General features: G+C 39.4%; 2 protein-coding genes across 4 annotated transcripts; both read left to right on the forward strand.

The window, feature by feature from the left end:
- The first annotated feature begins 7,688 nt into the window (after nucleotides 1–7,688).
- On the forward strand, nucleotides 7,689–10,912 carry fam110c (family with sequence similarity 110 member C). The gene has a single exon (XM_030110208.1). It carries the CDS (start codon nucleotides 7,833–7,835, stop codon nucleotides 8,853–8,855), a length of 1,023 nt encoding a protein of 340 aa, XP_029966068.1. The 5' UTR covers nucleotides 7,689–7,832; the 3' UTR covers nucleotides 8,856–10,912.
- A 1,924-nt stretch (nucleotides 10,913–12,836) lies between these two features.
- On the forward strand, nucleotides 12,837–24,108 carry fbxo25 (F-box protein 25). 3 transcript variants are annotated; one of them, XM_030110469.1, is made up of 11 exons: nucleotides 12,837–12,890; nucleotides 13,562–13,786; nucleotides 18,249–18,352; nucleotides 18,881–18,930; nucleotides 19,053–19,145; nucleotides 19,236–19,329; nucleotides 19,508–19,692; nucleotides 19,837–20,022; nucleotides 20,465–20,608; nucleotides 21,430–21,456; nucleotides 23,256–24,108. In XM_030110469.1, exons 2-11 carry the CDS (start codon nucleotides 13,659–13,661, stop codon nucleotides 23,343–23,345), a joined length of 1,101 nt encoding a protein of 366 aa, XP_029966329.1. In that variant the 5' UTR covers nucleotides 12,837–12,890; nucleotides 13,562–13,658; the 3' UTR covers nucleotides 23,346–24,108. The 3 variants fall into 3 exon arrangements, with proteins under 3 accessions (XP_029966329.1, XP_029966331.1, XP_029966330.1); XM_030110470.1 differs by having other exon boundaries at nucleotides 12,872–12,890; nucleotides 13,585–13,786; XM_030110471.1 differs by lacking the exon at nucleotides 21,430–21,456.
- The last annotated feature ends 603 nt before the right edge of the window (nucleotides 24,109–24,711 follow it).

A 24,711-nucleotide genomic window follows, 5' to 3' on the forward strand; every position in this document is an offset into this window, starting at 1 on the left:
TTATATTTTCAACATTGAATAACTTTTTTTTTTTTTTTTTTTTTTGCTTGTTTTGGGGGTTTTCCTGCATATTTCTTGTAGCACAGATTCACCTAATTCACCAAGTGCGCCTAGGTTCCTTCACTAATCGGTGAGCTTTCGCACTGTATTAGGAGTCTGTCAGGACAGAAATGCACAAAGAAACTGATCCACTTAAAGAACCAGTGATCATTAAGTTTAAGTTATCAAATTTTTCTTTTGTGGTGCATAGTTGATGAAATGAAAACAAACAAAATTAAGAAAAAAGTGCACCTTGAAACATTTATGAATACATAAAGCCAAAATGGATCAAAATATGGCACAGTAGAAGGGGCAGGAATGAAGCCTGTGTTTATTATAACATTTACAAAGAAACTTCAGCATTATTTTAGAAAAGAACAAGAGTTGAAGAAAGGTTTCAATGTTTTTTTAAATAGCTGTCTTAACTGTTCTGAGAGCATTAACTTAATCTAAGAAAAATGTTCCAAATCGAGTGGCTGCTTTCCATTGTTGGTCAGACCCTCATTAGCAAATTTTACCTTCCAAAAGCCTTTTATGCAGCTGGCACGGCAAACACATGTGTGTTCAGGCTTAAAATGCATTTCCTCATACTCAAACTAAGTCGGTATTGGCATGAGAGGGTTTCTCAGTTTCTCAATTGGAATGGACCGTGAGTAATTTCATGATAACAGACATGTTCTCAGGTCGTTGGAGCAAGTAACATCGGGTGTTACAATAACTTACAAGAAGTAGCTTTTTAAAAAAAACACTGGTGCATTCATTGGTATTTCTAAAAACACAGTTTAAAGCAAAAATTTCCATGAAACTTAGGAAGGAGGTGAAAATAGAGAAAGAGATTTTCATTGGAGAATTCAGTGGAGTTGTGTTTTTAAGTATAAACAAATGTACCTTGTTCCTACTTTAATTAGCAAAATCTGGTTTTCATTCTGTCATGCTGCTGACATTCACCCTCCATGACAATAAGATTTTAATGGCTTCAGCATGAATACAGCAAAAACAATACTGAATGGCTGTATTTCACCTCATTTTCTTCTTATTATATTGAAATCCCTATGTATCATTTAAAGCGCGACTATTCTATTTCAATCAGTTTGGCTCTGTTTCAGGTCGAAAATTGGTTTCCCGTGGCCATTTCACCAGATAGATTGACTGCATACCAATGAATGTCGCTTCTCTTGTCTTCATTAGAGCGTGTCTTTTTCATGTGGTTACTTCAACAGCTTTATGATGGCTTCCAATTGTTTCTTCAAACGCAACGGTGATTTCTTCAACATGTGCTCGAACGCAGTGACATCCCTGATTAATAACTGGAGGTGCAGGAGAGCCTGCCTCTGATGCCACCTGTTGCTTATTTGTTTCTAAGTAAAAGATTTGATGGATATGATAGCCCTGTCTCTAATTTACATTTACACACACATACGAGCATGAGTAAAGTCTTTGGAGAGACCACACAATGGAACAGCACATCTTAGGAAACAAGTGATTGAGTGTATATAATCTGTTAAAGATTGAATATACATCAAAGATATGAGACTCATGCACAAGATTCATTGAATATGTTTTGCTGATGAAATGATATTTATTTGCCAAACTAGCCTTTTGGGGTTTGGAGTAATATAACACTTTAATGAATAAGTGAATTGGAATAAGTGAAAAAAAAAAGTACAACAAAAGAATTACACCCGTAAATATGACTTAGATTTGGTCATAAACCCATTTTTCATTCATATTCATCTTTATTTCCCTTCATGATTTCTGATTAAAAACATCCATCTGGTGCTCTCACATGGGAGTGAGCGATGTTTCACCATAGCAATGGGCAAAACAGAACTGCAGATCCCATCTCAGTGTTTAGTGTTACTATAAAACCATGTGATTCGCATCAATTCACACTTCAAATGTAGAGGGCAATATGAAACAGGCTACCACATACGTACATTGGATAAAGGTTTGAATCCACATGCCAACGTGTCCTTACACAAACCACTGAAGACCATACTGAGCACCTTGTGTGGTCGTTGAGTGTGTGTGTGGCGAACGTAGCCGATCACGACAGATTCCTGTCCTTTTATAACTAACTACCTTCATCTTTGAAATTCAGTGAGGACCTGTGTTCTTGTAGCTGTAAATTTCAGCGACTTTGACGCTTTGCTTGGGATGGAAAACTCTCTGTGCCTACATACTTCCTATCATTTCCCAGACACGAAGATTAAGTGAAGCGAGAAAAGCAAATTAAACTCAGAACGTAGCATGAGGAAAACATTGCATCAGTAATTCTCCAAACGCTTGTTTTTTGAAATACAGTAAGATGCGTCTGATAAATAAACAGTGACTAATTGAGAGGGACATGACCTCAAATTGATGGTTATTTTTGTTGCATGCATAATAGCCAATTAACATCGGGTTTACATAACACTCAAACAATAACTGCAAGCAAAAGATGATAATTTACAGGCCAGTCCTAATTGAGTCAGCGTGTTTCATTCACGTCTCGGTAATTGTTGTGAATGAACTCAATGAAAACACAATTAGCAGATGAGGCAGTGTCACATTAATGTGTAGAAGATATTTTTCAACTTGCTGCGTTTGTTTAGGAGCTAATGAAAGTCAGATCACTTGGGGAGAGAAGTGACTAATGATTTGATTTCGTCCTTTCTTGAAGTATCTCTAATCGCCCACTGACAAATTTTCACAAATGTCCAGACGGTTTGCTGCATTATTATAAACACTGCTAATTTACCTCATTTCATCTCTGAGATGAATTTCAAACACTGTGACACGGGAGACGCTGGAGTGTTCAGTGAGGTAGCTCTGTGCTTTTGCACATCGGTTTTTATAATCAGATGTCCGCCTGTATCGGCTTTGGCTCAACTTTCAAACCACAGTTTTTATTGTAGATAAAGTCTTTTATTATTATCTAAATAGACTGCAATAAAAAAGTAATTATGAATTGAACAAGCCTGTGTGAAGCCTGTGACAGCAACAACTCCAAGTGAAGATCCCCCAGGAGCTGAACCTGTTCGTGGTATGTCGCTCCAGATCTGCACTGCTTCAGTTCATCTTTGCAAACAGGATGGGAACTCGGAAGTGATATTGTTTAATATTGATCACATCTCAGAGGTGAGCCTGTACTTGACAGTGAAAGCCAAAGAGTCAGTCCACGCAAATCAAAACTCAGTTTTTCTCCAGCACGTTTCCTTGGTGGAATCACCAATCTTTAACCAATACAGAGCTGAGGTGTGAAAACCAACAGTCATTGGTGACATTTTCACTGTGAGACAAGAATGATAAACATTAAACCCCTATATGACCTCAAATTGTGGGATGAGATGCTTTATCAGTTAATTAAAAAACATTTAAAAATTAAAAAAAAAAAAAAACTCAAACACAAAAAGATTTCATTGAAAGGTTCAGTATTATCTAAGAGGAAAATAAGAAGAATCATCAGCGGCACCAAGTGCCACAAGTTCACTCGATCCTTCGTAACAATGTTCATGCTTTTCTGCTTTCGAAGCGGACTTGGTCTGTCAAAGGAAATTCTCTACATGTGATCCAGATGATGCAGAGAATGAACTCTATGTTGGGGAACTGCTGTTAAATTTAACAGCAACAACACAGTAAACAGCAAGCGGGATTCCTCCTTTACCTCATGGATGAACTGCACTTAAACCATTTATGTATTTTCTACTTGTCTTGTGTGTTGAGTTGATTGTTGATTGAATAATAATCTGTCATGCAGAGTTTTTCCACATCAGGCTGTTGAACTCATTAACCTTCAGCTATTGTTGTTCATGCTGGGTTTCAGTTCACGACAGGAAGCATTCGAAAATTCACTGTCAAGCGACTGATGAGGACTTTGGGATCGAATTAAACAAGTTCTCTTCTTAACAGCTCTTTTTAAACAGAATGAAAACACACCAAAAAAAAGTTTTTGTTTTTTTTTGTCTTTCTATTGAAACCATTTGCATCATTGATTTAGTTCTGTGCAAGCCTTTTGTAGCAGGAATATTATTTATTGCTTGAAATAAATGAACAAATGAATGAATGTGGCATTAGGTCTGTTTTAGGTTATGCTCGGTAATAAAACTGAAATTAGATATGCATAAATCTTCATTATAATAAAGCCCAGCATTCAGTCATTAAAACTTTAAACCCTACAATTAGTGCTTTACTGTACTTGAAACATCTTCATGTATAAGACATTTTCACATATTGTCTTGTCAGCTTGCTTTCATTATTTAACAGATGAATATCAACAAAAAATTCACTTTTATGTCATCTCTCTGCCAATTTTTTTAAGGTTCTGAAATATTTGAGTAGCTCACAGAAGAACAGCTGAAGAAGTTAAAACTCCACGTGAGGTTATTACGACAAGCAACTGGCTTCACATGAAAACAATGTTTAAAACCAGCAGAGCTTTTCATTATGTTATTATGTTTCTCATTGACTTTATCAGCATAAATACTTTACAGTTTGAATGCCAGCTGATCCTTTTTATAAATTCAAACTCATGTGACTTTATAATTCTTGCAAAGAACTATTAATCAGAGTTACACACATTGCATACATCTGGCTCTCCAAATCTGGAAGTTAACATCTGCTACGTCATGAATCATTCCAAATGGAGCTCAGAATGGAATAAAGGACAAGCAAACACCGCTTAATCCCCAACAGAGCTGTTTGGTTCCGATTTTTTAAAAGCCAATCAAAAGAAACTCTGCAGCTGAACAAATGTGATCCACACAAAACCAGATGTGTTGTGATGATTATCTGTGAATATTACAGCAAAATTATGAGTCACTTTATATGATTTGAGCTCGGTCTTTTGTTTGCTTGCCCGACATGCTGAAACGTGCTGTCAGGGACATGTGGCATTTGCTGCTGGGCAATGAGGTGATTGAAGGGCGGTTAAGTGGTATAGGAGGGCTTAATGTAATGACTTCCACACTATCCACTCCAGTGCTGCCCTCTGCCTTTGGAATGAAAAAACTCTGGCATCTGTCAGGATCAGTCAACATATGTTTCAGATTCTACTTCAACAAATGTTCCCCGTTGCATGAGGAAGGAGGAAACAGGGAGTCACTTGGTTGCTCTCCTAATTTTTCTGGTGGGATTTGTTTTTTGTTTTTATTCATGAAATTCACTCATTTTCCATCAGCTATATCACATCAGTCAAGTTTCACAAGACTTTACAAGTGGATCTGGAATTCCTATTATGCTCATTCTATGTTTTTCCAATATTTCTATGTACTGCTGAAGCAATGTTCTTCTACCAACACTGTTCAGGCTTTTAAACCCAGAGGAGAGATCCCTAATAATGACAGCTGATTGATCTGCCCTTCAGATTAGAGTGATTTCAAAAGCAGCGTTACAGATAGATTTCACAACTTGTGGTTTTTGCGTGCCAGGGAAAAGAAAGTTTGTCTGAGCCTGTTTGAAACCTGCCAAATAGAAACGCTCGGTCAATGGCAAGACGTTTGGTGGGAAACTGTATAACAATGACAGGTAGAGAAAACCCTCTTCAAACGTCTTTATTTTGTCTTACTTTCGGTTAAAAAAGACTTTTAAAACATCTTTTTTATTGATAGGGATCACACCTGCAACATATTCATTGCACATATACATTTATGCCACAGTTCAAAATGACACACTCGGAAACAGGACACAAAACAGACAGGAAAAAGTATTCATCAAGTTAATGGGAATCAAAAAAACAATTGTTGCAAGATCCACAAAACCAGACTGGCAGTGAAAGCAAAAAGAGCAGAAACAATGTAAAGGAACAGAGTAGGTGGTGCATGGATAGTTTAAATACTCAAAGAACTGTTGGAAGAATCTGCTCCATATGAGGAGGGGAGATGTTTAGAGCAGTAGTTTGTCACTGCTCTGGTTTGAGGAATCACAATCACATCTTAATTATAATAACAATATTCCACTTTTTTATATCTATTGAATTAAAAACAGGATTGACTTTAACCCTGAGACAGACCAACGTAATAGTTTTTGATGCCAGCACAAGAAAATGTCAGATGACGACCATTACAATGTTGCTCTATTACAAACGCACACACTGAAACTCTGCCCTTCAACCTTTTTTAAAAATATCAGTCATATTTACAAGCACAAACACAAAATAAAATCACTACTGTGATGGACTTACAGATGCAGATTCCACGTGCTCCGTCAGTATGACCACCAACCAAACAACGCTCCATTGATTTTCATCAGAACCTCGAATAAAAAAACAAAAACCTGTGACCCACAGACGAACCAGAGACCCACTTGTGAGCAGTGAGTGACTCACCAGTTGAGAATCACTGTAAGCTTAAGTGAACTTCAGTCTTGAACCAGCATACATGCATCTATTTCAAACTTCCACCGCGCCACAGGGAAAATACCACGGGAGGGTCACCAGTCCAATTCTGAAGAAGTTACTAGTCATTATAACCTACTGGTTTTACGTGATTTGTCCAACAATGATTTTATGACTGCTTTCTGGCTGTCAAACGTTCTGGACAGTAGCTGTTTGTAATCGTTTCTATGTAATCAATTTTGAGATAGAGGCAAGCGGCCCAGCGATTTATGATGTGAAAACACTGAACCGCTGTTTGATCTCTGATAAGCAGAGTCAATCGCACAGATGATAGATTATATGACGACAAAGGTACCTTCCAAGTGGTCAAAATAACCTGATCTTACAGAATTAGTTAGCATTTATAAATACAAGCCATATTTTCTCTTCAAGTTGTAGTCTTTCATCTATAATATATTTAGTTCTAAATACATGTTTTTATCTTGTAACTGCTTTGTTGCTCTGTTGCTTCTCCAGATGTTACTTCAGCAGCATTACTTTGGAAACAGTTTGACAGGGTCATAGTTACGGTACTTTACAGGTATGGGATCTCATCTGAAACAGCTTCTACAGTCACAAGAGCACTATCCATAACACTGTTTGTCTGAAATGCCTGTTCTGGGTACTTGTTTGTCGTCACATGGTCTGAAAACATTCACAGTGTATTCTGCCTTTGTCCATAATGATCTTGTTTCAGTCCTACATTAGGCTGAAAAAGCGGTACAGAGGAAAGTTAACGAGCAGCGTGTAAACGCACAGACCATTAAAAACTACTCTTAGGATTAACTGTTGTTTTTCTTTTTCTATAAAAATCTATTAAATGTCTTCATAAATGTTTTTTGAGTAGCATAATATTTTTTACTATTTATAATACGATGACAAATCCTGTAATCTGCCTTCCATTAAGAATCCCAACGTGACACAAACGTGACACATACATTATGCTCCCTTCAAGGATGCCAAGTCAGGAAGTACACTCTTGTTTCGCAACATTTTCACTCTAAATCCTGCCAAGCCTCTTTTGTGAGTCATTTCCCCTGATAAAATAGTTAGCAAGGGGTGCGTTGCAAGAACTTTTTTGTGTAAAATTCCTCCTCTTTGTTGTCCAAAGGAAAAAAAAAAAAACTCCACAAAAACTTGTTTCCTAAAAAAAAAAAAAAAAAAGAGAGAGGGAAGAAAAAGTCTGCTTTGGTGTCAACTTTCACTGTTCCCACTTGAGATGGTATCAGGTGTACTTTGAACAGACTTGTGTTTGGCTAAAACTCCCCTTGCGCGGTGTGGGTGGGGTAACGTGATGGCTGTTTGAACAGACAAGGTGAGGTCTCCTGTCGTGATACGTGCTCGGGCAAAGAACGGGCTCCAGTGGAATATTTCACCTCCCTACGCTGAAGGACTCATCTCGCTTTGGAAATAGAGGACTTCGACTTGAACTGAAACCACAATGGAGATAACGACCGAGGCCACAAAAATCCTGGAGAAGGGTCCCGATTACCTCCGAAAGCAAATGGAGCTGGAGGGCGAGACAAAAGGACACATGAGTGCAGTGGAGAGGCTCGCTGCGAGCAAGCAAAAATACGTCAAAAGCGAAATGGTGGCCAACTCCACTCAGGAGCCGGTGATCAGTCTCGGATCTGCGTCTGTGAGCAGCGCCGGATCTTCTACCAGGAGCTCGAGACGTGGCGGCAGTCTCGCTCAACCATGTGCGACAGAGAAGAGCTCACCGGGGCAGGTACGCCGCTCCAGCTCCAAGAAACGGCCGGACTCCCTTCTGCTTTACAGACAGAAATGTGAGTTGCTGAGAGGGTCCGCACGTGGCCGGAAACTCCACGCCGCCCGAAGGTTGCAGCGGAGCTCGGCAAAGAAAAATAACCCGTTACCTGAGGCCACTGATGGGGAGAGCGAGTCGGAGGAAAACAAGGGAGAGAAAAGCACGCCCGAGGAAACACAGAAGGAATGCAGCTCACACGTAGCGGCCGATCAATCGGAGACAAACACAAACCGAGCGGGAGAACAACACAGCACCAAAGGCAATGACGCTGAGGCTAAAGCTGGAGATGCTCCTGACTGTCTGCTCAAAGTCCCCGAGACTCCGAGGAGGCCGGGCAAAGGGGTCAGTCGTTCCAAATCGGACATCAGCTCCAGGTACTCCAAAAACTTTGCGGACTTCGACTCTTTCTTCAAGTACTGCGGCCTGGACGGCGAGGTCATTCGGTCTCTGGGGAAGGAGAACTTCTCCGCTCGCTCGGATGAGATCGCAATAAACATTCGGAGCGTCAGTGTCTCCACGTCCGACGACGGCTTCTCGCGGCACAGCAGCGACAGCGACGGGCTGCTGGAGAACGAGCTGCACAAGAAGAAGCGCCAGGGCACATCGGTGATTGAGCGAAACGCACGGATTATCAAGTGGCTGTACAGCTGCAAAAACGCAAAAGAGACGGGAAAGAAGTTACGAGATCTGGAATGATTTCACTTTTTCTTAGACTGTCTAAAAGGTCAACAATCTTTTCTTCTATACACAAGATGCTCTTTGAGTAAAGCAACAGAAGTTATCTCTTGCTTTTGGTCATGAAAAACACCGACTTTGAGCGTCACATGAGGCTACATGTGGATAAAGGTTCCTAATGCTGTATGTGTGTGTGTGTGTGTGTGTGTGTGTGTGTGTGTGTGTGTGTGTGTGTGTGTGTGTGTGTGTGTGTGTGTGTGTGTGTGTCTGCTTCAGCTGACATCTCAGTGAAAATGAAGATCTAACATGTTTGTGTCTGTTCAAACTTGCTTGGAGACCACATGGCATGTGCTCTGTGTTATGCTGAAATCACACACAACTACGCCTACACACACACACACACACACACACACACACACACACACACACACGCACACACACACGCACGCACACACGCACGCACACAGCACTAAGGTACAAAAATGTTACTTTAAAGCACACTTTTTATTTTCAAGTCTGATGTTTCATTTTACTTTACCAAAATGTGCATTTCAAAACCATGGAGCAAGTTGCATTTCAGATTGTAAATAATTAAATCTGTATTTATACTTGAAGATAAGACACACAACGGAACAAGAAAAGCTGCTTGCACAATCAAAACGTAAAGACATTTAACATATCTTATTATGTTGCAGCTTTTTTATAATTGAGTATCAACCTAGTCAATGTGCATTAAGTGAAGTTCTGCAGTGCAGTGTGTGATGAGAATGTATTACATTTCTAAAGTGGTTCTACTCACCAGATGGCAGAACTATAAATACGGGCAAATAGTATGAACCCTTTCTAAATATATAGTGTTTAAAATCTGGATCAGAGTTTTGATTAATATTTTCATTAATAGAAAGAGAGCTATGGTATATATTTTTTTAACTTCTTTTCCAGTGAAATAACATTACATTGTACTTTACTGATAGCACAATTTACAATATTTGATTAAAAAAGGGCCCTTAAGGCTAGAGCCTTGTTTCATAATCTGATTTGCGGCTTCCTATTTTCTCATTCAAACACAAAGTAAGTGATATTTTTAAACAAATCAGCCAGAAAGAGGAATGTGTACCTCACGTGCTGTTGGTACGAATTATTCACTATGATCACAGTGAAAGTGAGAAACTAATAAGCTGAAGAAAGTGTTTGTTTTGTTGTTGTTGGTGTTGATGTTTTAGTAATGTGCCTCGAAAAGATCTGACAGGATTATATCCAGTGACCCATAGTGCCTGGACTCCACCTCCATCCCAGTTTGTTGTGTCGCCGCACCACTGTTTTGCTCTTTCTGCACCTACTCTGCAAAGTTCACATGCTGCTATTCTAAAAATGAGAATGGAAGACTTTTGCTCTATTGCATCTAACGTAAGAGGGCTGGACAATCCAGGCTCAACGTTGGAGAAACCCAGACATTGATGCAAAGGAATAAGAGAAAACTTATGCACACACAGGGAGAAGATAGAAACTCCACGCAGAAAAAAATCAAACCAAGAACATTCTCACTGTGGAACCAGCAAAAATGATAATAGATTGTTTTTGTTTTACAGTAAAACCACTGATTTTCTCTTATACGAGCAAAAATGGAAAACAATTATTTATACCAGATTAGATTAAGACTCAGATTCCGTGGACACTCCTTTTTCTTTTGTTAATGCTTGACTGACTGCTCGCCTCCAAGACAAGCCTCATCCTGCCCTCTGCATCTATTTGTTATCGACTTTCAGTTACTTGTTAATATGCTGCTGATACAGAGAATTGTTTCTTTTTTGCCTAATTTAATGGTTAACCTTACAGAAATTAAATACAAGTATATATATATATTATACATGTACATATTTGCTACAGAATTGTGTTTTTTATTCAAAGTTATTTTATATAAAGTAGATAAACTTCATAATGAAATGTGACTGCAGTCTGTCTAAGCCCAGGGTATTGCTCTTACTGATTCTGTTTTGATACTGCTTATATGTACACGAATAAAGTTGGCATTATGTTTATAAGAACAACATATTTTATAAAAGCTGAGTGAGGCGATGTTTGCTTGTATCTCTCTGTCTTCTTTTTCATGGTGTGAGAATTTGAATTCCTCGTAATAATGATCTCAAAGTTTACCTAAAGCATAACATATACCGTTAAAAGTAATAAGTATAATGAGTGCGAATGGTCACGATGAAGCAGTGAACAATGACTGCCTGTTTGAATTTACTGTATCAAATGTACTGTACAGAGCCAAAAGGGGGCACTATCCCACAGGGTGATATTTCCTAATGAAAGAGCTCAAAAATAAAGACCACCAGGACTTCTCCTGAGTCAGTCTGACTGGACACTTCACATTTAATTATCTTTTCAGTCAACTGAGAGAAACACAAAGGATTGACAATAATAGCACCCGAAGAAAGAAACTATATAGATCTTGGCCTCAGGCTGCAAATAAAATATTTTTGTGACAATTATCACAGATATATCTTAATGTTTTTTTTAATAACAGCAGTTTCCTGCAATAAAAACAAAATCACAAATTCCAATTAAAGTTGAGGATTTTGACTCAAATTCTGAGTCGCTTTTTGAGTTCAAAAGAAAAATATTACGTTTTGGCTCAAAAAAATAGGTCAGTGACAAAAAATAGTCACACATCCTACTGTATAATGTTCTACAGAAGTGAGAGTCTGCTCAGCCAGGTGAGATACACAATATTCAATTTTAGTACAAATAGTGAATATCTGTGTGTGTGTGGGTCTGTGCTACTGATTCCTGGAAGCTCCAAACCAGGAAATGACCAAGCAAATAGTGAAGAAACCATTTTTAACACAATTTGTCATTATGAGTTTGTAGAATCATTAAACACAGTACGAAATGTTAAAAACTGTCCTTTGTGCCAATAGATGGTATTTACTCACGTGAGGTACACCTTGATGTTGAGAGTGAGATGGAGACTGAATTTAACTTAGGAAAGATCTAAATTTTGGAACACATCATCAGTAGTGTGCCTTTGCATCACAGGCGTGTTTTGGCCTTTGAACATTAGAAAAGGTGGTCAAAAAACAGGCTGCAAAATGTAACAGTCGTAGAAGAAGCTTTATGAACATTTCACAAAATTTTGCACCAGAATGTATCCTTAAAATTGGCTTCATGTTCAGACAGGAGTACTAATTACCAATCCTTTTGTAAAAACAGACTTTTTCAAGCCTTCTACTCAAGATCACAACAAAGAAAAATTAAAAGCTAAAATTTAAAGGCTTTTATGCCAGTATTTTGCCAGTCCAGCTCAATCAGGATGTCATTGGGCCACATGTGGCCCCTGAACAAAAATGACTTTGACACTTAAGCCCTAAAGTGTCCTGAGATGTGCGAGTGTGTGTGGTGTGTTTGGCCCATGATGGAATGCAGACCTGTCCAAGTTGTCCTGCCCTGCATGCAAGCCCAACAGGATTAAGATATACCACACAGATTGATGGCTCATCCAAATAAAGGTCTAAACTCAAGGCTTTTAATTAGTTATTTCTTTTTAGTAGCAAAAGAAAAACGTACCATCAGCCCTTTTGATGAGATAAAATATTATGATGTTTGTACTACATAGAAGCACAATTAAATGATGCATTAATTCACTTTATAGCTTGATATGCAGCTATATTTTATTAATAAAAACGATGTAACTATGTTATTAGACCATGAAGCGTACCCTCTGCTTCAGTCTGCTGCAGTCCTGATCCCTTCCCCCATGTGAAAACCAAAACAGAAGAACATGTGCGCAGCTCTCTGTCACGTGTAGAAGAAAGCCTCGAAAAAAACAGAAGGGATTAAAAAAAAGGAAGTGATGGACAGCCGCTTTCAGCCAATCAGAGAGGCTCCTGCGGGTAGCAACAAGATAAATACAGACGTTCTGGCCAATCACGGCTCAGCAAGGGGGCGTGGCCGAATCCCGTCTCCGCACTGTATTTACTTCCGTCAATATTTCCAACTCGACTAACGGAGGAGACGAGAAGCAGAGACAGAGACAGAAGACACAACAAAGAGGTCTGTTTTCTCATTTTATTCACATCTACAGTTGGATCACGGAGGTGTTTGTGATCTTCGTATTTTTGCTGTTGTTGTCGTATGCGTTCTCTGGACTGACATCTTTGTGTTTTTGTCATTTTTACCAAAAACAAGCATCCAAGCAACCGTCTGATGTTCCTGTTAAAAAGCTTAGCATAGATAAAAGCTTAACATTAATTGACAGCAGCGTTACTGATCTACCATCACAGCATTGCAACTTGGACCTAGGCTCAGCTTTGGAAAGATTTGTAAATTAAAAGGTCCTCCTATGAAAACAAAACAGGCCTTCAGTATTGTTTTTTTTTTTTTTTTTTTTTTTTTGTCATTACTGGAGACAAAATGTCAGCATCTAAATCCTTCTGAATATGGGCGATTGATGTGATAGACGCCTTAAAAATGTATTTGTTTAAACTCTGATGTAAATTTCAATTTCAGTTATTCAGACAGGTGATATTGTTCGCAGCTCCTGGTTTGAGCCTGGTTCTAATTATAGACTGAATGTATTGTGAGAGGATTCTCCTCAGTGCCACAATTGTGCAAGTTTGAGTTTTTCTACTACAATTTGATGTATAATTGTTTGTCATTGCACTTTGTGTGTCATTTTGTTGCTTCAAGGAGTTAACCAAAACATTTAAATGTTGCTTTTGCAGGGTTTTCTTTTTTCCTCTTTTAGAAAACCAATTGCTGGTTGACCCTACAAGTGTCTGGTGTGGCAGTGACTCTCTTTGTCAACACACTCCAGTTAAAATGCCTTTCTTGGGCAAAGACTGGAGGTCACCAGGATGGAGCTGGACAAAGACGGAACACGGTTGGAAGAGAATTGTCTTCTTTGGAAATGAGTTGGAGGACAGCAACACAGAGATAAATCTGACAGCGTAAGAACACAATCACCTCATCACCTGTGTTTACCATTCATGCCGTTGTTCCTTTGGTCACACTGTTGACTAATTATATCTGATCATAATTAAAGAATACCAACAAACCTTATTGATATAAGTGCACTATTATCATAAACAATCAAATCTAACATAAATGTTCTCAGGAAACTGTAACTTTTTTCTGGTTGTTGACAGAAAATTTAAAGATAGAAATGTGATAGAATTTGAAAGGAGTGATTCATTTTTCAAGCCTTTGGGCTACTATGAAATCCCATCCTGGTCCCAGCTGCGTTTTAAGAACTGTTGCTTTTAAAAAAAAAAAAAAAAAAAAAAAGTATTATTATTGCATGTCATTGTTTCTGTTGTTTGTTGTTCCTGATGTATTTATCTGTGCTATGAGAAGTATGTGTGGATGCCTTGTTACAGATCAGCTCTCTTCACGGATGATGATAAAGTTAATGATAAACTGGTGGAAGCTGCTCCTGTGACCTGCGCTATAAATGGTTAATAGACTAGTTGAAAAATGCACACTGGTTTTTGACTGCATCTTAGTGAGGAGGTGGTTGTTTCTCAACGCCAGAGACACTGTCAGCCTGTTTTCATCAGGGACACTGCAGATGGTATGTGATGAGGTGATCTGCATCCTGTAGTAGCAGTCTGTTGTTACCTGAGGGGTGCCATGGTAACAGAAGTAGAGCCGGGTAGAGAGGCTTCAGAATTTACAGTATGTAAAATCAAACTGTCTTCAGTCTATGTTGGCCGAGCATAGATTCAATGTGTTTGAGGTGATTGTGTTTACAGGTCAGCCGGCTGTGATTGCTTTATGTTTTTGAATTTAAATTTTGTTTTAGAGACTTGGTTAAAGCTTTGGATGTGTATTACTGTAATAAACCTCTTTCAAACAGCTGCCTAGAGGAGTAGCAAAAACACAGACAGCACCAGCAGTGAAATCATCTCATGTTCGGAGTGATGATAGGGGAAATTATTGGAATCTGTTTGTTAATTTAGAAATTCTGGCCTTGTTGTGTATGCATGTTAGAAGCAAAGTGCATTCCATGGTCTTTTGGTGGTCCACATAAGCATCATATCCTCACATAACAAACGCTGAGGGAGCAACAAGATATCATGTTTAGCAATGAAGAGGTGTTAGAGTTGATAAGTAACTTCAGAAATTTGACCTGAAACAACAGTCGACAGATGGAAGGGGAAGGTTTCTTTATATAAATCACTGGAGATAAATTAACCCTGCTTGACATTCCCGTACTTGTGAATGTTTTGAGAATAAAAACTTCCTCATAACATGTAGGTTATTCATTGCATTTAAATTGTGTTACACTGTTGTAGAAAAGTAGTGGGAAATAGATTCAGCCCCCACTGTTTCACTTCCTACTTCACCCAATGTGTGTAAACATTGAGTCTGTTGAGCAGAAACTAACATGCGAATGTCAGAAGCAGGGAAACAAGGAATGTCCGCTTTCAGACAAAAGCAAGATCATTTGTTTTGATGTATCAGGTAGTTCACTCATAATGCTGGAGCAGCAGAAAAAATATGAGGCTGTCTGAGCTCAGTAGTCACTGAACAAACATCATATACTTCCCCACAGGAGTAGGTTTGATGTTGGCGGATGTTAAAGCTCAGAAGTATTTCTCTAAATTTAAACAGTGCCTGGTGCCTGCTTTTTTAAAAACAACCCCTAAAGTCATGTAGTTTGTTGAACTGAACACTTTGATGGTGTCTGTTTATCAGCTTTGCCTCCCAGCAGGAGCACTGGCCTTCTTATCTGAAGGAAACATGGACTGCATCGATGCAATGCCAAACTGGCGATGGCTGGTCATAATTAATGAGAGACAGAGGGGGGGATTACTTTTTTGGTCGGTGTTTCAGATTTAAGAAACAGTGCCCAGGATAAGCAGAATGACCCACTCATCTATATCAGTGGACCCAACCAAAAACTTCACATAAATATCTTCAAAACTGAAGCAGAAATGTGTTAAGGTTCGGCATGACCTTCACTGAACAAAAAGAAACAGGCCTTTAAAGGCATCTTATTTACGGCTAATGTCACGTTAAGCCTTTTCAGAGTACCCAGTGGTACTGTAACTTTTTAAAGAGTTTTCTTTTAGAGATGAGGGAGCACTCTGGGACAGTAGAGCACCTAATAGTAGAATCTGCTTGCTCCAAAACATCTGCTCTGTTACTTTACTTTTAGATATTGAAGGGTCCTAACTCTGATGTGAGTAAGTTTGAAAAGCAGCGATTGAGTAAGAGCTTCTCTCTCGTTATCCCAGTGGATGAGACACAGATAAACTTTGGTGTATTTTCCAAGTTTTTGCAGTCAGACGAGAGAAAAGACGTAACATGCCAGAGATTGCTTCATGAACAAAGAGGAATCCCCTGCAGCCACTGGTGATATCTCCCTCCTGTCACAGCGTCGCCTCTTCTGCTGATCAGCCCGCTGACGTTACCCCACAGTACCACGTCAGCCTGTCAGCAGGCTCTTGAACAAAAAGGCAACGCGCACGGCGTCAGATAATCACCAGTGACATCATGTCTTCGCACTGGCTGCTCGCCAAACTCAGTCTCGCTCGGAAAGGCCGGTGAAGCACTTTTTGGCGGACAGCACAGGTAGACTGTGAAAAGAAAAGGTAAATGCAAAGGGAAGGGAAGTAGTTCAGATGATTGTTTCGCTCGGAATGACAATGTTGTGAGTCCTGACTAGCTCAATGCCAGCCTCATGCTTCTCCTTTTACTCATATCTTCAAGGTTTATGATGACTTTTTGCATAGCCTCCCTTTTTTCCCCGATGTATTCCAGGATACAGAATTAAATGTTCACAAATCCTTCTGAACTTGGTGGCTGCTGTGCGCCGTCTTTTATGGTTCTCGCTGGAAGACTGCGCCGCACATGCAAATCGTGTAAAGCAGTCTGGCCAAGGCATTCCTCTCTTGTAATTCACTGTGACAGAATACTGCGCTTGCATCTGTGTTTGTGTGTGTGCTTGTGCAATTGGATAAATGGCTAGAGACAAGGGATTACTGGAGAGCTCATTCACCCTGATCAGCAGAGTTCGCAGTGGGACAAGCAGACCAGTGTCTTCACTTAGGATTGAAACAAAGGAAACCAGCCACTGAAGATTGTGAAATCACAGGATGACTGAGATTTTATAGATAGATAGATAGATAGATAGATAGATACATAGATATGGCAATTTTGATTTAAAAACACTTTTTTTGGATATAATCAGCTGACCGAGCTGCTCTCTGAGCTGGTAGTATTGTCAGTCAGGTGTTCAGCTTCAGCCGGTGGATTATTAATGCATGGAAAGTCAATTACTAACCCAGATCATCTCCCTTTGATCTTTCAGTAATTAGCGAAGAACCTTTACGAGAGGAATGAAGCACCTTACTGATATCATTTGTGCCTTTGTTTTTTTGCGTCTTAGCGATCACTTCTGGCTGCTTCTGTGGAAAATAACCGACTAGCTGGCGTACAGATGCGTAAATGTTGCATGGCGACTGTTTATATGTTGCGCAAAGTGCGATATGCTGCAGGGATGTGTGGTATGTTTCCCTTTCTGTTGAAGGTTTTTGCTGCATGCGAAAGGATGAAATTCATCCCCAATGCGTGGTGATTGAAGCTACTTCACCGGAATATAACGCTAAGATCCTAAACTGATTATCTGACATTTGAAGGCAGGAAAATAAACATATTAAAGATGTAATCAGTTGTTGGCAGTTCGGTTTTGTGGAAGATGCGAAGAATGGAAACAGTTATTAGTAATATCATATGCATTGTATATGCTTATAAACACACACATGACCTGCCTTGGGTGGTATTTCTCTTGGACCGCAGCCCTTTCCAGCGTTTGCAGTGCCAACATGTAAATGCTTTGTGAGCTATGTGCTGCCAAAAATGTTCACATAGATTCCATCCCAAATGAAAATACTTGAAGTAACAGCAAGATAAGAAGATAAAATGTCCTAATGTTTTGAGATTTTTATCAAACGTGTCTTTGCTTGGTTTCTCAGAAACTATATCCTCAGTCAAATCAAGTGTTCTGTTCCTCAGACAGCCATCTGTTGTGTTTCCTCAGTCATCGCTAACAGTATGAATCATTATGATTGCACGTCTTGGCTATTTTGGCTCATTTATGCCTTACTCAGCCAGAAAATAATCAGTGTAATCAATCAATAGTGCGCCAAGTTTTTGATTTCAACAATATTTATGGGTAGTGTAATTTAATCCACTTGTCCGCATGGTGTACAGTGATAGGATCCATCATTGCGACCCGCATTCCTTGTCCCTGTTAACCCTGCATAACAGCACCACGTTAGCCACCAGGAAAACCTGCGTAGGGAATGAAGTTTGTTTGTTTTTGTATGGGATTTGCTTTGCTTTGGTCAAACTTAGTTGTATTGTTATTAACCCATCGCAAACATGCTTCCTCTGTGTGAACAGGCTCTGCAGCGATGACAATGAAAGCCTGTTTGTTGGGGATGTGTGCGAGCTCGCCACCACAAAGAGGAAAAAGGACTTCTACAACAATAACACCAAATCCCAGTGTGAGTTTGAGCAACACATAAACACTGCTTTCGCCCGGTGAGACGTCTGCGGTATGAAAATTAAAGGCCACATGTTCAAAAGACATGTTGCAAGACAGTCTTGAAACCAGTTTTAAAAACTCGAGTTTCTACACGTCATTCTGTAAATTGGCACATTGACTAACTGCGTTAACTGTAGTTTAATGTTTATTTGGCAATTTCATCACACGGCACTCTGTTGCATAAGATTTTTTTTCTTACAATTTTAAACATTCTGCGAAATATTAAAGTTATTAAACATCAGACTAAATACACAGCCAGTCGTCTTGCTCTGATTTTCTGATTTGTCCTGCGATACAGGCCCGTTTTGCTCTGACATGAGCCATTTTTCACATGATGATCCCTGTTAGTGTTTAGAATTTTATTTCAGCAGGAGTGTTAAAATGTTTGTCCAGTTACTGCAGTGCATCCTGTCAAACGAGCCATTTTAATATTAAGTGTAAAAACTCAGAAGAAATGACGAAGCTGTGTTTTCTTTTGTCTTTTCAGTCGTTTTCAGGGATAAGTGGATTTATGTGCAGAAAGGGAGCACAAAAGAAGTGAGTGCCTAAGTCCTATTGATCCTTCTCACACGAGGGGATGTATTTGCTGTTAAGTATCTGTTTAGTTCTTTCATAAAGAACCTTTGTTTCAAATAATATTCTTTCGATTCCACCAATAGCGACATGGATACTGCACACTTGGTGAAGCTCTGAACAGATTAGACTTTTCCAGTGCCATTCAGGACCTGAGACGGTTCAACTACGTTGCAAAAGTGAGTGATATTGATCACGTATTGTTTGCTGAATGATTCGAACGAGTAACCCAGCCACTTAACTTTTGTTATTCTGCCTGTTACCTGCAGCTTTTTCAGCTAATAGCCAGATCTCAGCTGACCTCTTTAAGTGGTGCTGCACAGAAAAACTACTTCAACATCTTAGAGAAGATTGTGCGAAAGGGTAAGTAGCTGTGACTCACACAGTTTAGTCCCGATATTGTACATGCCTGACATTTTCAGCAGACATCTGCTTTTAACCACAAAAACATTTTTATACTGTGGTGGTCTTGCAATGGCCAGTTCTTATTTTTCATGATTTTCTGTGCCTGTTTTTGTTTTTTTTTAAATCATGCGTTTAGTCTTGGAGGATTACTACAACCCTCGCCTCGTCAAGGAGCTCCTGCAGGACCTGAGTTCAACGCTCCACAGTCTGACCATCCACGTCGGAAGGTGTGTGCTCGTGGGCAACGTCAACATCTGGATGTGCCGCCTCGAAACCATCGTCAGGTGGCAGGAGGAGCTCAACAACATGCAGATTCCCAAGGTAGAACGCAAGCTGGTGTTTCTTCTAATGCAGAACTTGCCATTTCATATGAATTTTTATTCTGTTGTGCAGATTCTTTGTTTAATTTAGTTTCATTATCTTGCAGCCCTAAGGTATTTTTTATTTTTGTCTGTATTCCCTCAGCAAATGTGCACTGGGATGACGTTAAGCGACTTGCCACTGCACATGCAGAATAAGATCCTCTACAAGTTATCTGATGCCTGCGATATCATTAACCTGGGACAGGCCACGCCTACGCTGCACAGCCTCAGTGAGAACAAGACGCTGTGGAAGAAGCTCTGTCACTTCCATTTCTCCGACAGCAGACCGGTGAGAGGGCAACACACTCAATTATCAGAGTTTAGTCTCTGTAAAATTAACACCTTGTCTTTTTTAAATTAGATCATTGCAAATTAACATCCTCTGTCATGGTCTTATGAGACTCCTTTTTCACAAGGGGACCATAGATCTCAATATGTCCACTAGAGGGCAGAGTTGCCCAAGTTTATTGACAACCACAGCTGTGTGATCTATTCCTTCTTCACACACACTTATCACATTAGCACCCGTTCATGGTGGCTGATAATGAGAAATTGTCTTTAATTATGTCTTAATTATTTTTTGTTCCACTTTTAATTGCATTTAAGTCCCCTTTGTTTCATAAGGTTAATTATTTAATTATATCTGTGTGTGTGTGTGTGTGTGTGTGTGTGTGTGTGTGTGTGTGTGTGTGTGTGTGTGTGTGTGTGTGCGTATGTGTGTGTACACACAGTTCTGTAGGAATCTGGTCTTACCCAAGAGTGACAATGTGGACTGGAAGCTGATGTATTTCACCCTGCAGAAGCACTACCCCATGAAGGAGCAGTACGGTGACACCTTGCACTTCTGCAAACACTGCAGCATCCTCTTCTGGAAGGTAAATGCCGCCGTGTTTACACATGACAGTGTTTAATTTGCAAGTTCGGCATTGTGCTGGTAGATGATGCTTATAGGTCACATTCGGTACGGGACGAGTTTAACTGGTCGGATTAGGTGTGCCGGACGCCAGAGATGGATGTTGATGTGGTGTAGTGCACGTCAGACCCAGGGCATCAGTATCTATATTGTTTTTTACCAGAACATTTCTTCAATTGTATTTAATGTCTGTCTTTGATTATTGCTTGGCAGACTCAGAAAATGTGCAAAGGACAATTCAATACCATCACAAACCTGCTGTGATGTTATACTCAAATCTACAGCATTGTAAGGCAGATATTTAAGCAGAAAAAGTAGATTTTTAACTCAACTCTTCTACACTTCTACGTATTTCATAAAGCCAGCTTGTTGGATTGCACAGATCACATGTGTACAGACACATGAGGGTCACTGGAAATCCCCGTGGCTCAGCCATACAATGGATTTTTTGGGGCCATGTGATCACACATGTATGCACAGCAGTCAAAGGTCAAACACATCACGTGTTTTCCTTCACTGACACATGCGAAGTGATCATTAGCCACATGTGAGATGGATATTTCGTATCTACAGTTTGAGGGAATACCCCCATTCTGGGATTTCTCCTTTCCTCTTATATATTTTCCTTTTCCTTTTGCCCAAATTAACTGTCCACGACCTTGTGACCCTCCCCGGCTGGGTCCCAGTATTGTTTAACCTTTGCCTTCTCTGCGTCCCTCTCCTTGCCTGCCTCCCGTCCCTCCTGCATCTCCTCCTGGTCCCCTTCTCCTTGATTTCCTTAAGGATCGCCATCTGGCTTTGTTATTCAAGGTACTTTGTGTCCCATCATGCCTTTCTGTGCCCTCTCCCGCCATGCCGACGGTCCCGCGCGTCACACGTCTCTCTCCATGTGCTGAGCTCTGCCTCGTATTGTTGTTTCACTTGAGGTCATTGGGTTTTACCAGGTGTTTAGCAAACAGCCACATTCTTTCCACTGATTTCTACTAACTCCACCAACTTGTTTTCATTAGATCATAAATCCCCCTCAGTGTTTAATTGTCTAACATAAATATTTAGAGGAAAGCCTCAGCCTGCATGTCGATATCCACGATTACCAGGCATCAGCTATTTGTGACCAGTTTGTCTCAAACCAGTGGCTTGTTGAGTCTAACTTCAGATCAGACTCAGTCTCTGCTTTTATCCCACAATACTCAAGTGTTAAAAAATAGATGAAAACATTTATTATTGTGACTTCCTCAGGCATTTATTCCTCACTGTTTGTCAGAAGTTGCCTTGAGGCTGGAGACTCCATGTTTCCTATGAGGCAGTTACAGTGAAAAATCCAAATTTGGCTAGAAGATCTGGAACAGAATCTACGCTGTGGGAAAAACATCTAAAACAAGAGTACAGAGTAGGGGAAAATAGCAGGATCTCGGAGAAGAACGACAAAAGAGAAAATATCTCGTAATGTAGCATTTGCAAATGAAACTCAGGAGTGTTAAAGAAATTCCTCTCTGAATGTAATCAAAAACAATGCAGTTGCTTTTAAGATTTGTGAATCATTATTTGCACTTTTTGAAACCCCGGATTTTAATTAGGGTCAATAAGTTGAACGTCTTTTATTTTGTGCATTTGTCAGAACCAATTATCCCTGATTCAGGGATCAAACCTTCAGTAAATCAGGCCTCCACGGATTGGCTGTCTCTCTGTTCACATTAAGAAGGTCCTCAGCCACAGTAGACAATGAAAACTATGCACCAATAGTAAGGAAGCAGCAATGCTTCTTGGTAATAAATATTATAACATAATGCGGATGCTTATTTACATTTTAAATCATGCTGAATAAGTGACGAATATTCATTTGTGGCGTGAGCAGCAGAGTTCAGTGTGTAGGGTCACGCCTGATGATGCCAAACAACCTATTGGGAGAGTTTAATAATAAGTGAAGAAAGAAAACATATATGCAATTTAACAGTACTCTTATTCTGTGATTGTAAAACTGTGGTGCGACTAACACTGGTGGTACGAGTGCTCCCTCTAGTGTTACATGGGGGACTGATTTAAACGAGACAAAATGGATTGGAAAATATCAAAATAATACAAAAATTTAAAACTATTTAGCATAAAATGAATATAGAAGTAATCAATCTACAACTGATAGGCTTGGAGAACTCAATATATTCTTCGTTGGTATAGACCGTGAAAACTTTGAGAACCACTCCTCTAATTTACCAAAGAAATATTTTATGTCTCTCTGCATTGAAAGAACAATCAGACCCTTCAGTGTGAGCAAAAAAACAGTCAACAGCAACCGAAAAGAATAGCCGTTTGACAGTGACGGAACACTTTTTTGTGTGTGCTCAGTTGTTCGTCCCACATGTGCATGTTCCTGACAAGTGTGACTCCAATTTGATAGGAAATAATCAGACTTTCCAGTCGTTTAAGATTGTAAAGATTCATCACTACAAAATTAAAAACTACACTAAACAAATATTTGTTTGTTTGTTTATAGAAAAGCCTGCATGCGTCAGCCATCTATTAGGAAATTGTTAAAATATAGCTACACAAAGTGGGAGGTGTCCTGATTTTCTTATCTTTTTTTAATAATGCGTGTGTTTGTTCTCTCCCAGGACTTTGGTCACCCCTGCACAGCCAACGACCCGGACAGCTGTCTGATGCCCATTTCTCCGCAGCACTTTATCGACCTCTTCCGGTTCTGATCTCCTCCCGCTGCCTGTCAGCCCCAGACGTCCGGAGTTTACCTTCGCTCACAGTCGAGAGCGTGTCCGAAACCTTGATGTTGTTTACCCAAATACAAAGGGCTTCGACTGAAACGACTGGTGATGTCTTTACCTCTTTTACGCACAACTCTTTTTTCATGAGACGTCGGAAAGTTTTAATGCGTATGTTTTGCTGGCTTTAGGAATGTTGGTAAAATACAGGAGGAGCTTTTCTCTTTTTTTTTCTGCACAAAACTTTGTCTTCATGAGGGAAGAAGTTACTCCTCGCAGAGGGATATTTAAAAAACTTATGTAAAATGAAATGAGTATTATTAAAGGATTTATATGTGAAACAAGTTGCAGCATGTTTATGGTAAGTCAGTGATGATAGGTCATGTACAGTGTGTGTGCGTGTGCGCGCGCGTGTCTTTTTTTTTAATGAGGTTTCACACCCTGACTTGAGTTCATCGTGTATTTGATGGAGTTAACGGCTTTTCGCTGTTTGTTAATAACTGCATGTCGTCGTCGGATCCCGGTCGCCTCTGTTTTTCATGCTCGGCGTCGTCTTTTGTGAAAGTGTCTTCACTAAAATAAGTTTTTCTACTTTCGTCAAAACTGTCATCTGGCAGAAGAAATGTAAAGTATTATTTATGAAACTAAAAAAAAAAAAAAAAAAGAAAGAAATAACAACAAACTTTTGTATCCCTCTCCCAACTTTTGCAATATTCCTTTATCAATTAAATACTCATTCATGGTACTTTCATGACTTTTATGGTCCGGAAACTAGTAAGATAATAATAAAAGTTTCTAAAAGCTTGTTTCTGTTTTTAATCATTACTTCATTTACTCTATCTGAATCTGCACATTTGATATTGATACCGAAAGAGGAGAACTCAATATAAACTAAGCTGGTAATTCACACCACTGCAAATCTGACCTGAAACCGATCTAAATCTCTGACTGTATTTACTACAACATTAACATTAAATAATACACTTTAGAAGGTGAAGCTGTTTGAATCCTTGAACGTTAATCGTGATGGAGGCTTCAGTATTTGCTAGAGTTGTGCTGCATTGCTGTTTTTTTTTTATTCTTTAATTCTGTTTTTTTTTAATCTGCAAACATTAATTATTCATTATAACATTCTTCCAGAAAAAAAATACTTTTTCATAACTCAATGTATTGTAACTTCAGGAGAGACAAATAATGAAGCAGGAATTCTAGTAGTGTTTTAAAAAAAAAAATACATCTTTTATATATACAACTAGGGCAAGAGAAATTCTAATTTTTTCTCCTTTTGGATCACTGTGGCTGTCTACAATAAGTTCACTCTAAACTTAATGCCCTTTGCCAAACAAAATATGTG

This window comes from Salarias fasciatus, chromosome 15 (genome assembly GCF_902148845.1).
Source record: "Salarias fasciatus chromosome 15, fSalaFa1.1, whole genome shotgun sequence".
In the NCBI taxonomy this organism is placed as follows: Eukaryota; Metazoa; Chordata; class Actinopteri; order Blenniiformes; family Blenniidae; genus Salarias; species Salarias fasciatus.